Below are 16,454 nucleotides of genomic sequence, written 5' to 3'. Positions count from 1 at the left end.
CCACTTCACATCGATCCAGAAAACGTTACTTCCGGTTGTAGCCATATTGCACATTTTAGTTCGTAATCCGAACACGTAAGGTAGCTGGGCGCCTGTAGAGAATTGAATCGCGCAGACTCCGGAAAAATAATAAACAAAAGGAGCGATGGATCTTTTCCACCGAAGCTGCTTGATAATGTGTTGTATTGTATCGCAGCTTGTTTGAGTGTTGTTACTCGTGAAACAACACCTCGGGGTGAGTTTACGTAACATAAGTCTGTATATCGGCTTTGTAGTATATTGCATCATATAAATAACCATTTCATTTATATTTATTCAAACATTTCAAGTAGAAACTTCACGAATTTTGAGGTTATATTGACAGTCTATGATGGTCGAGCAACGAGAGGGCTCTAATGCATCAGGGATATCGTAAAAATTTTCCAATCCCTATACCCACTTATCCTCTAATCTATGTTCGTTATATTTGTTGAAAAATTTCGTCTTTTTCATTATAAGTTTATTAAAAACATGATAGTATGCGATTTGATACATTTACTTCGTCACATTTGTTGCTACGAATATTTAGCCGTCCTTTTTACTTCTCCTATTTACAGTCGCATCGTAACGCTTACGCGACACAATTATTGACCGTTTTATCCTTTATTTTTACAAAACAGAATTTTTTCATTTGTAATGTATAATAAATTTTAAATAAATACAATTCCATGTAATAATAATAATGTTAAATATTATTTTTATGTAATTTGTATATAAGTTTAAGTATAAAGTTTGTCATATGTATTTCATTTATGTGTATAAAGTTTTACTGTTAATGTCTGTAATAAAATTTCAATATCAGCTTATTTTCAGTTACAAAATGACAGAAGGGAGTGTTACTAGAATGAAGCGCAATGGCGCTCGTCTCTTCAAAAACCCTCCTCAGCCTCATATGTGTATACAAGACTTCATACAGGTATGTTTATATATAACACTTGTTATTGTTTTGAATACAGTTTCAATGAAAAAAAAAAAAAAAATTGTTCTGTTACTTCAGGGTATTGCAGTCCCATGTTATGTAAATGTTTTATCCTGGGAAAAAATTGCAATGCCGCTAAATCCTTCTCAGCCTGTACCATTTTATGGGGGAATGAGGGTCAGACCACCGCGTACAAAGGAAGAAGCCATAGTGTTTGCAGTGATGGCTAATCCAGAGGTTCTTCGAATAAATGGCAAGAATGCACAAGATCCAAAGGTACTTTCCATCTCTAAACAATATGAGAAACAGTTTCCACTATGGCTCGATTTTTGTTACAGAAACGCACCAGTTTAATAGAACTTTTATTAGACTTTGTGGAAACAGTTAACGCGGGAGTGATTTTTACGCGGCAATACACGATACTAAAAGATCGTGATATCACTGGGGAATTGAAGGAAGTATGGAATGCAGTGCAAGCTAGACGGGATTTAGAACAACCTCCTCCACAACAGGAGACTTGGATCGACGCGCAACCACCTGTTCTTCAGTATCCTCAGTATCAGGATCACCAGCAGCAGGACTATACATCTCAACCTCCACAGTATCATTCGAGTTTAGCATATGGTAGGGCAATGAATAACGAAGGTATGCATTATGATAATTGCGGTCATCAGTCTCAGAATCAAGTAATTACACAGAACGACCAGATGTATCAGTCTGGGCAAATGGTATCACAACAATATCATGGAAACGTTTCTCGGATCACACAGGATCGTTATAATTATAGAGAATGCGGTAGGGATAATATTGTACAGAATATTCCACAACAAAACTGTCCTGCATATCCAGGGCCACAGTATCAGTTTCAGCAGTTACCTAGGCAAATGGTGCCTCAGTATGTCAATTCAAACGTACATCCTAACAGCACTCTTAATTACGATCCATCTACAAATGCGAACGTCAATCCAAACATGAACACGAACTTAGGAGCACCTTATCAACCATATATAACTTACCAACAACGAATGGAGAATACAATACATATCGATATGTGCAGAATGCAACCACACAAACAACGTTTGAATCACGTTCAGCCAGTTCCACAGTACGAACCAACGGCATCGTTTAATCTTCAAACAATTTCTCTGAAATTAGGCAGGCCACATATGGGTGTTGCTCAGAAGAACAATGCAAGCAAGAGACAAATCAATTCACCTACTCATTCCAAACAATCTTCCTGTACAAACTGTCAGAAGGATCTATCCGACAGTGGCACAAAACCGAAGAGCCCTGTTAAGGTTCTGCAACGAGAGTTACCATCAAATGATCGACAAGACACGAACAATCATACATCCAGTAGTAAAGTATCTCCGGATAAAGAGACCGTTGAAAAGACGAAAAATGTTCAGGTGACAGACTTAGACGAAGATGTTAAAAAGACTAATGATTCCGATGGTGAAAAGACTGAATCTACTAGAAAATCAAACGATATTCATACTTCAGATTCTGCTTCGACGAATCCCGATCAAAATACAACAAATTCCGTTGAAAACACGTCTGAAGATAAGCACCAAGAAGTAAAGATCACGGATCTTCCAAACGGTCAGAATTCATCTGATCAAAAGTATTCAAAGCCAAAAGGTGCTGCAATGAAAGGGAACAAGTACAAAGAAAACACAGAAAGTAACAGAACGAATCGCATTAGATTCATTTCTGATCAGAAGAATGATAGTCCAAAACGGTCTCAGACAACTGTTAATAGCATTATAAAAAGTGTGTTTAAAATTCACCCTGGTATGTCTGGAGAAGAAACTTCAGGCAAAAGGAAAGCCAATGGACAAGCTAAGAGTAATGCTAAGACGAACGGTGAGAACGAAGAAATACATCAAGGATATACGATATTGAAGAAGACGGAGTCAACTACTCAGGAAGAGATAGCTAACGAGCTATCTCAACTATCCATTCAAGACTGCAAAGATGCTACTGAAGTTAGTCCCGTGCTCTCGTGATAGCCTAGTTTGTAGCTGGTACTAAGTACTAGCTCATAGCTAAAAGAGCAGTGAATTTAATGTAAATAGGTAGAACATTAATCAATAAAAAAAAAAGTCAAGAGTGAAACAGATGCTAAGAGGGGGACTCGAAAGCACAATACACATATTAACACGAAAACGTACCAAAATATCAGGACACGCAAGAGCTGACCGCCAATTATTTTTCGACGAATCCATTCGTCTTCCTTCGGATAATTTTGACGTAAACGGATCATAGTGAAAAGTCCTTCAAATAAGAAGCTCAAGACATAAAATTTGAACACGATAAACGGACTCACCAGTGGAACGATTCTTATGACGCATTAAAAAAGTCATAGGATACATGATCATGCACATTTGCTCATAGGATTCAACAATAATTTTGCTTCCAGTAATAATTACCAATAGCAGCTGAATATTAATTTCACACAGAGGGTGTACGGCTAGAGGTGGTCATCCTTGTAGGAGGTGGTAGCTGAGAAGATCTTGAATAACTTTCTCCTTTATCACAATGTTCATTAAGGCTTAGTTTTTAAATTAATAATGAAAAACACCGACCAATCAGAGCGCACAACCCTAAGAACCGCGAATAAACTACTCGTCTGAGCATGCGCGCTCTGACTGCTCAGTGCTTTTCATTAATAATTCAAAAACTAAGCCTTAAGGAGCATTTTGGTAAAGGAAATAGTTGTTCAGAATCACCTCAGCTACTACCCTATTAAAGGACGTCCACCTAAAACCAAACACTGATACACTGACCAAGCAGAATCCTGGAACACCATCAATGATCCTATACTGGATGCACAAAGAAGAATTGCAGTTTTCGATTTGACACTCTGAATATTACAGTGATGGAAAATCAATGAAGTGTATCATGGATTTGAGCAACATGTGTAATTTAATGCAAAACACTGAGTCGTTCCCGTAGAACAGACCAAGATAAACAACTTCACCATGGAGCAACAGCTGGTCATCGCGTACTTACCTTCCAGCAAAGTAATTAGAGGAATTTCGGAGTTATACCGGGTGGCACAAATTCGTACATGTTACAGTATAGTATGGAATCATAGTACGTATTAGATTTACAGCTTAGCATGTAAGAATTTTATTCAGATCCTCGTCTGCGCGTTAGTGCTTCCTTACAAGGACTATTTCGTCTCCTTTATTTTTTCATACTTGTGCAAAATCCTTGCGCGTAGAAGTGGATTTCGAGTGTGTATTTTAAGAACAAGAATGTTTTGTCCACTCGGTACATTCGTTGACTATATCGCATTGTAACCTATGCCATAGTTTATTAGTTGAAAATAATAACACAAAGGCTGCCAAACCTCCGTGGATCATGATTGTAAAAGGTGATGCACAGAGGGAACGTTACACAAAAAAAAAGAAAAAAAAAAGTAATACAATTTAGACAGCTTATTCTTGCTGACTCGTGCACGCAGTTCTGCCGTTCAACTTTTTAGCATGCCTAAAGAGGCTTTCGATGGTTCGCAAAAGTATAGATTAAAGGATGGTTCATTTTAAAATACGTGGATGGTCAATTAATAAACATGGCTTTGTTCACGAGGTGCACGAATCCAGTTAGTTGGTATATCTAATTACCTTCGAGGCCTCTGAAAATTCGACGTGTCGTGTTGCTTTTTTAATCAAACGTAAAGCATCGCTGCCATGCGAAACGACATAGTCCTATGAAATTTATTTAGCGTTATTAGACCAGTGTCGTGCCGTAACGTTCTTGCAACGTGAATTGCATGCTTTGATATTTTAACGAAAACAATATACCGTGGTTCGTTCACAGCCGATAAAATGAGGAAGAATAATGTTCAAGAAACGTCAGCGTGTTCTGTCCCTGAATAGAACTGAACCAATTAATCGCAAACACCCATTTCTGTCGTTATCCCGAATGTTTTCTTTTTCTTTTAATTTTTTTCTTTTAAACACTGTCCATAAATTTTTTTTTTTTTTTTTTCGTTTAGTGTATTCGAGGTGCTTCGTTAGTAAAGTTAAGATCTCAGCTCGTGAATAATTAGTTAGAATTGATAATTATGGCGCCAGTGGGAAAGGACCAATCCGCAAAGACCAGGGTGCAATTTAACAAATTTCCAGATGTCTGGAAACCACGTACAATTCCTAAAACGAGCTGGTTCTCGAGTGGAAAAAGAAATGTGCTCGATCCTTTTTTTTTCGTATCTTTTCTTCTTCCCTGCACCTTTAGTCTTCGGCTTATATGGAAGAGATAAAACAAAACAGACGCAATGATTTCGTCTCGTGAAAATTTTTCGCGCGTGCTAGCAAAGAAAAATAATATTGAAACGTTTTCACGTTGTGCGTGCGATACGCTAATATATCACACACACACCCATATATAGATAATATGTACGTATACACATACATAAAGGTTTTTTCCTTGTTTATATATACAACAGAATTAAAATAAAAGCGTTTCACGTTTGATCGGAGAACGAATTATATATTTTATTATTTTTCAATGAAAGAAAGGAAACTTACATTTTATATAAACCAGCGTCGTGAACGCGTTACTTTTTTTTAAACAATCGTAAAAATTGCTGTTCAGAGCAATTACTTTAATTACATTTAGCAGTAAGTCTTAAATACAACCAAACGTCATTCCTTATTGTATTTCATTTCTGTTTTATTTTCTTGTTCTGTTGATTTAAAACATATTTTTGTTGCATACAACGAAGTGTAATATTTTTTTTTTCATGGAGGAGCGGATCTGTACGTGACTGAAATCATTTTACGTCGGGCTATGTAGTCAATTCTTTTTAAAATGCTCAAAATGATGAAACACGTCGAAGATGGTAGATTCATAGATCTAATCTTATTAATTTTATCGTATTTCTATTTTTCCCTTACCTCCCTTCCCCACCTTTTATTTTGAATGCAGTTCTCAGCGGTTTGGCCCCTTCCTTTTTTGCCAAACACCCCCCAAAGTCCCTCCTCTCATTATTGTTAATAATATGTATTCAGTATTCGTGTTATTTTAGATTCTTATTATTATTATTGTCAGGTATATTCTGGTTTACTATATCATTATTACCATGAACAATGTAATCTATTATTATTCTATAATACATGGTTTTTCCAAAACTCATCTGTTTTTCTTCATTTATTCGTAATATTATATATTAAGTAAACAATACTTGTGCGTATATCACGGTATATTTTCAAAATTGTGCCATTTTTAAAAAGAATGCCGCCATCAAACGTTACAAAGTTCCATTTATCAATGATCTTTGATCATGGTTGGACGCTTTGCTGTTAGATGGCACTGACGATATTAATTCTTTATGGCGGCTTCCTTTAAAGAAATCGCCCTTACCATTTACGCGCCACATCCTGTTATATCACCTAAGACCGGTGTTATATCACAACGCTAAAATTAATTCTTGCCGTCGACCATCAGTTCAATAATAAACTCATATCTTCACATGTACGTATATTGTTTATCGTTACTTTTAGAGTGTTAATAATCTCTTAATACTGAATACTGTTAATGAGTAAACACTGTTTATAACGTTTCCTTTACAAAATACTAGATTATGTACTTGTCTGTTATTGTTAACAGTGATCAAAGATACCCAGAATTCTTTTCTCATTCAAGTGGAAGCAAATGCAACATGTGTAAAGGTAAGACGAACAACGATGTCGAAAATACAACTACTTTCACCAATGTACCAACAGCATAACAAGTTCATTGTACACGCATATCAGTACAACGATAGAGCGAACAGAAAAGCAATAGGGAGAACTTTCGCTTTCCGTTCGTACAAAATGCGACCAGCATTGCGTTCGTTTGACATTTACTTTCGCCGCCGAAAACGACGAAGCTTTCGCGCTCTATCGATAATCATGGTGTTTATGGGTAAAATTTAACGGTATTGTCACTCCATCGGTAAACATATGCAAAATTATTCACGGTACTTGCAACATCAATGCGGTAAGTATATAATACAGTAGACTTATAATAGAGCCATAAATTATGTATCTATATTAACAGAGTTCAGTTTTTAATAATATCAAGAATTTTCTGACGGATCCAATTGTATTTACGAATGCATCAAAGATGCACGTTGCACTTCCGGTTAACCAATTTACTCCCTCTCATTTTTTAGTGTAACGTTATTAAAATCCTAATATCTGTTATAACAATAGTATCCTAATATCATTATTAATAATATTAATGAAGTGTGACACAGATCCACAGCATCCATAGCCAACGTGTTAACACAGACCTAAAATCATCGATAGTAATTTCCTTTTAAAAACCAAGCCTAAAGATTGACTGCTCACAGAGAGAAACCCTGCCAAATAATGTCATACAGAATTCAGGTAATTTTCCAATCTATTATTCATATAATTTACGACAAGAATTAAACTTTAAGGAAGTAATGCAATTTTAAGGTCGAATCGTTGATGATAAATTTCTCATTTCGATGTCAAGGTACTCTGGTGCTCTATATGCACCGTTTCACCTGGACGTTGCAGGAAAAGGAGAAGGAAGGAGCGAGCGAAAGGTAGGAGACTTACCTTTCTCCAAAGATGTACTGTAGAAACTTGCTTCTTTCATTCCCTAGTATTATACGCGGCCAGCACGATCGAAGAAGACGGGTTGTGCTATTTTAATACCAAGAGTAATCGTGTACTAATGATAAATCAGTTTTACTGGATCGTGTTAAATACGAGGGTGTAGCAGTTTTTATCACCGCCAGTACATGGTATAGTGCATTCAATGATAGATGTACCAGCAGTGGAAGAGTTGATCTTATGACTGTGGCACGTAAACATGAATAGGATCGAGGACGCGAAACAGACGGATTTGGCAGGTCAGTGTCTTTTTTTAAAGAGGTTCAGTGTCCCGGTGATGCACTTTATCTTGGATGGATCATGTTTTTTATGCGATCACGTTTTATGCGTAAGTTGAGTTGTTTTAGTTTTGTTACGGTTCAGAGCATCCTGGGTAAGAATACCGTAGGCAGAGTCGAAGTGTTCTTTTACTGATGTATATATGGAGTTATTTATTTGAGAAAAACTTAAAATTAATCGTACTAAATATCAACGACACTTATTCAAAATTTTATTATTTTATTATTGTATTATTCAAATTTATAATATTTAATATTAAAATATTAAGACTACTAAGCATCCTAAGCAAGTTAGGTCTGCATCGTTAGGTCCACTGAACCGACGCGGTGCTACTTTTGCACCGGAAGTGAAAATATGTATGTCATTCAAATAATGACAATTCTGTAAATCAACATAAATTCTAAAATATTTCATTTACATTAAAACTTCATTTAGATGGGTATGTATTGGATACGTAGAGGTACAAGGAAATTTTTTCTATATCTGAAGTGACCCTGGAGGATTACAAAATCTCGAAAGAAGATTCTGGGCGTTCGGTAAAATTTTCTTCGAACAAACGATGTTTTATTACGTTATATAACCTAAGTAGATCCTTGAACGGTCTTGTACAGGATATTAGTATTAGCGAATGATTGCATGCTAGGTATCTGATATTTCATGGTACTCGTTGTTTATACTCTTACATAATCTTTGTCAATTTTAAACAATTTCCCGTGGTTTTATTCCCGAATTTTAAACAATTCGCCTTCACAAAATAAAGTATTCTCTATTTTATACCTGAGTCCTCTGACTTTATGCCAAGAAGCGAACAAGGTTTATAGAGTTTTAATGGAAATGTCTTTCTTCTCGAGTCAACGATTTTGCATATTTCCGGAGAAGAGCTGATCCTTGATGGAATGGAAAAATAGCTGTATTTAAAATTATAATATTCTATAAATTCCAGTTAGTATAATTTTTTAATTATAGCAGAATAAAATTTCATGTTTTATTCATCCATTCACAGTTAAGACACGTTTCACCTGTATGGTCAAACCGTTAAGTTATTCGCATAGTTAGCAGAAGCGGTTGGTTATCTCTTTTTCCCATTTTTTTTTCCAAGGTATTGCACAGAGGTTCTAAACATGCTGCGTTTAATGAAAGTGCGAATAGAAACGGACGGCCTCGGCTTACTTTCCTTGGCTGGCTGGCTTCAAATGCAACACGTGTGCAACTTCTTGCGGATAACGTAGAACTTCAATTATTACAACTTAACGTTACTATTGATATATTAAATAGAACGACGATCAATAAAAGGAGAGAATGGAAATGTAGCTCGGTGAAAGCAATTTTTACGCAATGGGCTATGATGACATAATCTCGATGATCTAACTTTCCACTGTACACACGTGGAAGATAAAACTATTTCGAAATATCTGTCAAGATAATTGAGTAGAATCATTTTCATTGATAGTTGAATGAAAAATTAAATGAACCATGGTAAAAATATATTTATTTAACCCTTTCGCTGCCACGGGGCTTGTCTTTTCATTTGGCCCATGGTGGTCACTGATGACCACTAAGAAAAATGTGCTATTGGCAAGATTGTACCGTTATTTTAATATATTTCGCAGTTCTTTGCCATTATTAAATTTTTATTGTGGCCCAATGGTGCAAGTTCAAAAATTCGCGTGGCAACGAAAGGGTTGAATAATCTTAGGGCTTCCTCAGGAAGAATGGTAATGTTCTGGGTCCTCGCCTTTTTTAGGGAAGGAACCCCATTTTTTCTTTCAGAAAAGAAAAGGAAATAGGATTGGATCGAGTTAACAAGTACTGCTGATTGCTTGGATGTTTCGTAATCTCTTTTAATAGTTACTTTGCGAACAATGGCTACGTGGAAGAAGCCTTTAATCTATTTTTGATCAAGCAGACAGCATGTGTAATGTGTGCAACCACATTCGGTTCGATTACGTCTCGTTATGGACGATGGTTCTTATTCTAGTCATGTCCATTGCACAGATGTATCCACTTTCGATGGCTCTGAATACCAAATGAATTCTATTCTATCGAATCGTGGGATCACTCACACGATGTACGTTTCACTTGTATGGTCATGTCTTACAAATTTGTCGGTTGTAAAACATTGATCCGGTCGCTGTGAACAACTTAATTGAAACGAACGTAAAAGATTCTCTATCTGAACGTATCACACGTTTTTATGGAATTACTCGAGGTTGATAGGAACAATCGGTGAGAAAAAAATAAAGGTCGTGAATTTGGACATGATGTAAGCAACACTAGATTTCGGGGTCATGATTTAATACCACGTGGACCATAATCTATGATCCGAGGTCCAAGATTTTAATGTCCATGATCCAAAGTTCGAGATCTAGCAGTGGAGATTGGTGATTCGTGGTTCAATGTCCGATATCTAAGGGTACTGAAGAGAGTAGATGTCTTCAGGATCTCAGGATCTAAAATCCAAAATTTGAAAGCTATTATCAATGATCCAAAGCTTAAGCTCCAAGAATCAGAGTCCAGATTAAAGATTCAGAATTTAATTTGCAAAATTTGAAATGGATGATCCAAAGGTTGAGGTCCAGAATTCAGGAAAATTAAATCTAAACCAAACTTTCAAGTTACTAGAGCTGTCCAAATCTAAAGTCTAGAAACTAGGATTTAGGTACCATAATCTAGAATATAAAATTTTTAAATTTATTTCACACTTTTAATAAATCAATGATTTTTGCTTCAGATGCCACGGAGTCGAGGCTGCAAGTGCTCCTCAAGGATGGATCGAACACCTTGATGGACTTTGAATGGCTCCAACCAAAGCTACCACCCTTCTTCGACGAAAAGAAATTTCTACTTGGTCAAAGGATGTTTTATAACAACCCTTTTACCATGATGATCGCTAAACTGTGCGGCCTGGTAATTCTATTCGCTATACCGTCAATCAAGGACGTTCTATTGTTCACCAGACAAAGTAGCACGCAGTGTGCTGCGTTTCGTAGATACGTATCCACGATTCTGCACACTTGGACCTGGTATGGAAAAAGAGCTGGCATTGAGAAAGAGTAAGTGTGCAATTGTGCTTTGTTTGCAAAGTTTCATACAGACAATGATAAGTCTTTTCCACTGAAAGATGCTCTCAAAATTGATACCAATGAAACACACGAGCCAAGTTAAGAATACCACCTTCTTTAAATACTTTTCTATTTTTAGTAATTTGGTACTATTAATATCACTGCGGTTTTCAACGCCTCTTGAACGTTTGAAAGCGAAATCCAGATTGTCCCGACGACACCCTTCACGAAATATCCTGCGTGACAAAAATATACCGTAGAAGAGGATCGATGAAGTCGTGCCCCGTTCATTGGCATTCGGGGAATCGTCGAGCTCGTGCAGCTCCGGTATTTTAATCGATTCATCTTGCCGAATATATTCCCTCCTTGACGTGCAGACGAATAATCTTTAGTCTGGGAAAATCCGAAATATCAAAGCGTCTGCTACATAAAATGTTAATCGATTGATCCTGTTAGGGAAATAAAAATCCTTTTTATAAATATAAATTTATGAAATTAAACTAAAATTCTTATAAATTTAAATTAAGCCTTTGTAAGAAATTAAAATCCACAGTCTGTTAATTTTAATGATGATTAAAAATACCATCGGGTTCCCTGAATATCGTCACGCACATAATTGAACGCAAGGATTACGCGTTTAAGATTTGTTTAGCCATTCGAAGGTTAAAATTTCGTGAAAGAAAATAAACGGGTGTAGGTAGATGAAGGATGTAAAAGGCAAATAGTTTCCTCGTATATTGTAACGTCGGCGAAATTCGATCCAGCTCATGGAATAAATCAATCGCGAACCGCCCGTTTGCTCGGAACAAGATTGTTTGTAAAATCAATGTTTTCCCTTTTCTTTTCTTTTTGGCAGGTTTCTCGATTCTCTGAAAATCGTACGGAAAAAAACACTGCGTAGCGTTTCGAAGAAGCTCGGAAGCTGGCCTCCAGAAGATCTCGCAATTGGATATGGCATTGACTCAATTCGGATTCATGGGTTTCACCCTTCTGAGCGGCGACTATCTCGGGGTGAATAACAATTCCGAGGAACTCGAAGGACTGATTCATTTCTGGCGTGTTATTGGCAGCATGCTCGGCATGGAAGACAAGTTCGTGCTCCAGACACGAGTTCTATTTCGAAATTTATACCCTTTTTAATGTTTCGCCGAAATAATTGAATCTTTTACAGTCCCTGGCCATCGAATTAGGACCACTAGAAATTTTCAGCATTTTTCACGTTTTCCGTTAAATTAAAAGGCCTGTTTAAATTTATTAGCTATTAACATAATACACTACTACTGTACATAACATTATTAACACGTGTTAATATCTTGTATTTCCACCCCTTTGCTTTGATGACAGCTTGTATCCTTTTCGGCATGCTCCGCATACATTGCTTTATATCTTCATTGTTTTCCCAAATGTCTGTAATTCTTGTTTTCAACTCACAATCAGATAATCTGGTGTTTGCAGAGTTGTAAACTAGTCTTTTGAATAGGCTCCAGACAAACACTTGCACGGTCCTTAATCGCTCATCGCCCACATCATTTTATTTTCATCAAAATAGTAACAAGTCTATTGTTATGTATACTTGGTTATCAATGTATTAAGTAATAATTTGAATGACCTAAGACAATTTTCTATTTATGTCATACTATTATAGCCATAAAAGTAAAATTTTCGTACGTGGTCCTAATTCGATGGCCAGGGACCGTAGTACTTCTAGATAAGCTTATGATTTAGTAATGAAAATTTGTCATAAAAATAATGGAACGAATATCTAGACGTATCAGTGATCAAATTTATATCATGGCAGGTACAACATATGTAGCGGAAACGTTGAAGAGGTACGTGCACTTTGCAGACGACTCTTGGACGAGATATTCCTGCCCGCTCTGGCACGTGGTAACAAAGATTTCGATAAGATGAGTTACCTTCTGATCGAATCTCTATGGCCAATAAATCCTTTTATCGAACCAAGTGCCTTTGTCGCATTCACTTTTATTCTGGCATCTTCTTCCGCCACGAATAACAATCATTCTTTAAAAATAGGTGAGCTATTAGGTGTTCAAATTAATTCTGTACCTTCTGTTTCTTTCTTTTTTGATGGAAGATTTTCATTGAAATAATATTATATTATTATTTTCAGACACGTCCAGCATGTCGTGGTATAGCAGATTCATATTGAATCTTCAACTGATCGTTCATAAATATTTGCTGCAGTCCACGTACTGGTGGTCATCACTGTTCAGAATGTACTTCAATGGCCATATGCGTATAGCCATGTATCTAACCGAGAAGTTGCCGTTCTTAGCCTTCTGGAGTCTGGGTATTAAGAATTCTTACGTTGACATATACAAATATCCTGTCAACTGAGCTTAAACGACTCGTTCTCGATGGTGTTATCATCAGAAAAAGCGCGAAGTTGTTTCTTCCGCTGAGATTGTACATAATTTGACATAAAAGCGTTGCGTCACTGTGTGGAGTTAATTAATGTACTAATCAGGGTATGCGAAAAAGCAATGATTTATGGATGACTTCCTAAGAGCAGAGATTCTTTTATCTTAACAGAAGTTATTTCTGAAATCTTCAATTGACTTTTGCATATCATATAAGAACTACCGTATATTTTGTATTGTACTAAAAACTACAGTGAATCAGAAAGATATTGGTATGTTTTGCTTTCTTGAAATTATTTTATTTAAAAAAAAAGTAGATATCATATTGCGTTACTGAAGTACCATAGTAAAAATGGTATAGTAATATTATTTTAATCAATTATCACCTGGTCTGCTAATGCTATTTTCGATCCACTCTAGTAAACATGAAACTTTGAAGCTTAACTTACACTTAGGGAATAAGAATAAACTATGTGTTCAACTTAGAAATAATCTTGAGTACTTGCGGAAAGAGGAGTGAATGAACGTATGGAGAATAATATTCAGAAACTACACCTAGAGATAAGGATATATATTTTTTATACCAACATGAAAAATGTAAATACAGACACAGTAAGGTACGAAGCATGTGTAATCACAATTATTCTTGTACCTATGTTCATTTTAATAAATTAATTGATCGAACGATTACATTGATTGATCTACGAGTGAAATTAGTTTCAGAACAAAGACAATGACCCATCGATCGTTCACGATCCTCGCTAACTTTCAAGAAAATCCGAAAAAGTGTAACGTTTTAAAGATGCTGTCTTATCTCACACGGCATGGGGTCTGGTGAGTGTTCAATGAGGATCGTAAAACAGTCTATCAATTCTTTCGAAGCGTGTTCCTCTCGAGACTCGATCTCGTTAAGCTTCAATCTCTTATCCAAGCTCGTTTGCAAGGCAAATGCGAACGATCTGATTAAAAGATCTCTGTTAATCGGTTTTTCGACGATTACGATGGAAATGTTACGAGAAGAATTATAGACATAGAAACGATTAACCTTGGAGGCGATATTGACATTGCCATAAACGCATAGAACACATGGAGCAAGTTGCATAACGTACTCTCATGATTTTTACGATCATGATTGTTGCAGTTTGATCTAATAAATTCCTGGAATGTTTATCTTTACATGAAACTCAACATGAAAAGCTAGAACTTTAATTAAAACCTCGTAGAGAGGATAATTCTGTTTCAACCTCGAGGTGACATGTATATTTTTCTTTATGCCCAACTTCCTGCCAAAATGATGCTTATTGTCGAGTGAACAATGACGTAATAACACTGAGTGAACAATGACGTAATAACACTGCGTGATCCCAGGCAATTTTTAAACACTGTCATTCCTTGAATCGACATAGTTAAACATCATGGCAATCTGCATACTTTGTAAAACTATCTTTTATCTTGTAATGATAGAGTAATCAGAGAATCATTCGTTTCAATGATTTTATCTCTACTATTCTAATGTTTTATGTAAGACTGATGATTTTAGAAGATATTTTCAGGTAAAAGAAGGATCCACTGATTGGAAGATCCTAGCAAATTGAATGTCGAGCAACGAGAGCTTCCAAAGGAGTAAAAGATTTAAAAAAAATGCAAGAGTCCCTTGTAATTGCGGATGGGAAGTGAGATTCGGTTATGGTGTAGCAGTCACCTTGGCGATATTCGAGGCGAAACGTTTCTTCATGTTGATACTAGAAATATTCGCCGAATGGCAGATCATTCGATTCGCGGGTGGTTTACGACCCGTCATATTTACACTGATAAACGTCAGCTTAGGTTTGCCGACTGCGATGATAACCGTTCGTAGCATACGCGCGTTAGTATTTCGTAATGTTTTGTCTGACAAATAATTATAATAAACGCTATATTAAGTATTTATAATTATAGAATGAATACTCGTAAATTAATTGTAATTATATATATATATTATTTTAGAAGAAAGGTGCCACGTTGCTGTGCAGAAACCAGACGAACCCTAAGATGCCTGCTGATAGCAATCGCCATATGCGCTATAATGAACGCAGCCACTCTAGTTTCCATAGGATACCACATAAGCGTAAGACAAGAATCGCTGATCGACATTTTCAACAGCTCAATGCGATTGTATGCAAGTGCAGCTTCTTACAAGTACGCCATCGACGAGATACAGTTCATCTTTCAATGCTGCGGTCATTCCTCCTACACAGATTGGTTCCTCTTTGACTGGCAGGTGAATCCACCATTCAAAACGGGTAACTCATTCAACGGTACAAGAGCGTTTGAACATAAATATTTATGTAAAGGTACCATGATGTACTGTTTCTTCTTCAGGGAGTGGATTATGCATCCCGCGAAGAAATGGCTGTGCAGAATCAAATATCCGACGAAGAATATAGGGACAGAGGTGTACCATTCAGTTGTTGCAGTTTAAGGGCAATGGTACCATGCGAACACTCTGATATCGATACCGATATTAAAACTATAAACACAAATGGATGTGCCGAAGTGGTGAGCCCTGTTCTTCTTAGGATCGTCATCGTAGCCTATGTGATGACTACCACTTTGGTGATTATTCAAGTGTTCTTAGGATTTTTAATTACAAAGGTAACTGTCAGACAAGTCTCTGAATTATCAAACTTTATATCCTTAACGGTGATAAAAATTATTGCAGATTATAAGAAGATTAATATGTGGAAAGTGTCGTTTCTACCATTTTCCCAAAATCTTTGCCAATGAATATTCCAGCACATCCTTGGACGAGTCGAGGTAATGCAAATTTCGCGTAATTTGAGATAAGAAAGACTGTGTTCTTAAATTGACCGTGTAATTTGAATAAAAAATGAGTTCAAATGCAACGATAAGGATGTCGCGTCGTCTTATCCCACGGATAAGATAATCGCGTTAATTCTGGGATTAATGTTTTGAATGATAAAATGAACCGCGTTATCGTTCTACATTCAGTACAGAAACGGAGAGGCGAGATTCGAGCTCGACCCCCTCGAATTGGGAAGCAAAGAAGAAAAGAAAGAGGCCCGATAAACGTTGCAGGAAAAACATGAAACGTTGCAGGCAAAAGTATGTCCACGCTAAAAATAAAAGCAACGCC

General features: G+C 36.5%; 3 protein-coding genes across 4 annotated transcripts; all 3 read left to right on the top strand.

Moving 5' to 3' along the window:
* The first annotated feature begins 125 nt into the window (after positions 1–125).
* On the top strand, positions 126–5,373 carry LOC114878495. 2 transcript variants are annotated; one of them, XM_029192373.2, is made up of 4 exons: positions 126–235; positions 853–955; positions 1,037–1,234; positions 1,297–5,373. In XM_029192373.2, the coding sequence occupies exons 2-4, from the start codon at positions 860–862 to the stop codon at positions 2,965–2,967; spliced, it is 1,965 nt and encodes a 654-aa protein (XP_029048206.1). In that variant the 5' UTR covers positions 126–235; positions 853–859; the 3' UTR covers positions 2,968–5,373. The 2 variants fall into 2 exon arrangements, with proteins under 2 accessions (XP_029048206.1, XP_029048207.1); XM_029192374.2 differs by having other exon boundaries at positions 842–955.
* A 797-nt stretch (positions 5,374–6,170) lies between these two features.
* On the top strand, positions 6,171–14,002 carry LOC114878496. The gene is given in 9 exon segments (XM_029192381.2): positions 6,171–6,442; positions 6,578–6,949; positions 7,335–7,341; positions 7,454–7,526; positions 10,607–10,928; positions 11,794–11,821; positions 11,823–12,028; positions 12,736–12,971; positions 13,069–14,002. Coding segments are annotated over 8 exon segments (1,104 nt in total). The 5' UTR covers positions 6,171–6,442; positions 6,578–6,944; the 3' UTR covers positions 13,296–14,002.
* A 911-nt stretch (positions 14,003–14,913) lies between these two features.
* LOC114878499 lies at positions 14,914–15,744 on the top strand. Its single transcript, XM_046288961.1, has 3 exons — positions 14,914–15,185; positions 15,305–15,600; positions 15,680–15,744. Exons 1-3 carry the CDS (start codon positions 14,914–14,916, stop codon positions 15,742–15,744), a joined length of 633 nt encoding a protein of 210 aa, XP_046144917.1.
* The last annotated feature ends 710 nt before the right edge of the window (positions 15,745–16,454 follow it).

The sequence above is a fragment of the Osmia bicornis genome, chromosome 15, assembly GCF_907164935.1.
Source record: "Osmia bicornis bicornis chromosome 15, iOsmBic2.1, whole genome shotgun sequence".
NCBI lineage: Eukaryota > Metazoa > Arthropoda > Insecta > Hymenoptera > Megachilidae > Osmia > Osmia bicornis.
Note: the sequence above shows the minus strand (reverse complement) of the source record. Positions and strands in the feature narration are given on the sequence as shown.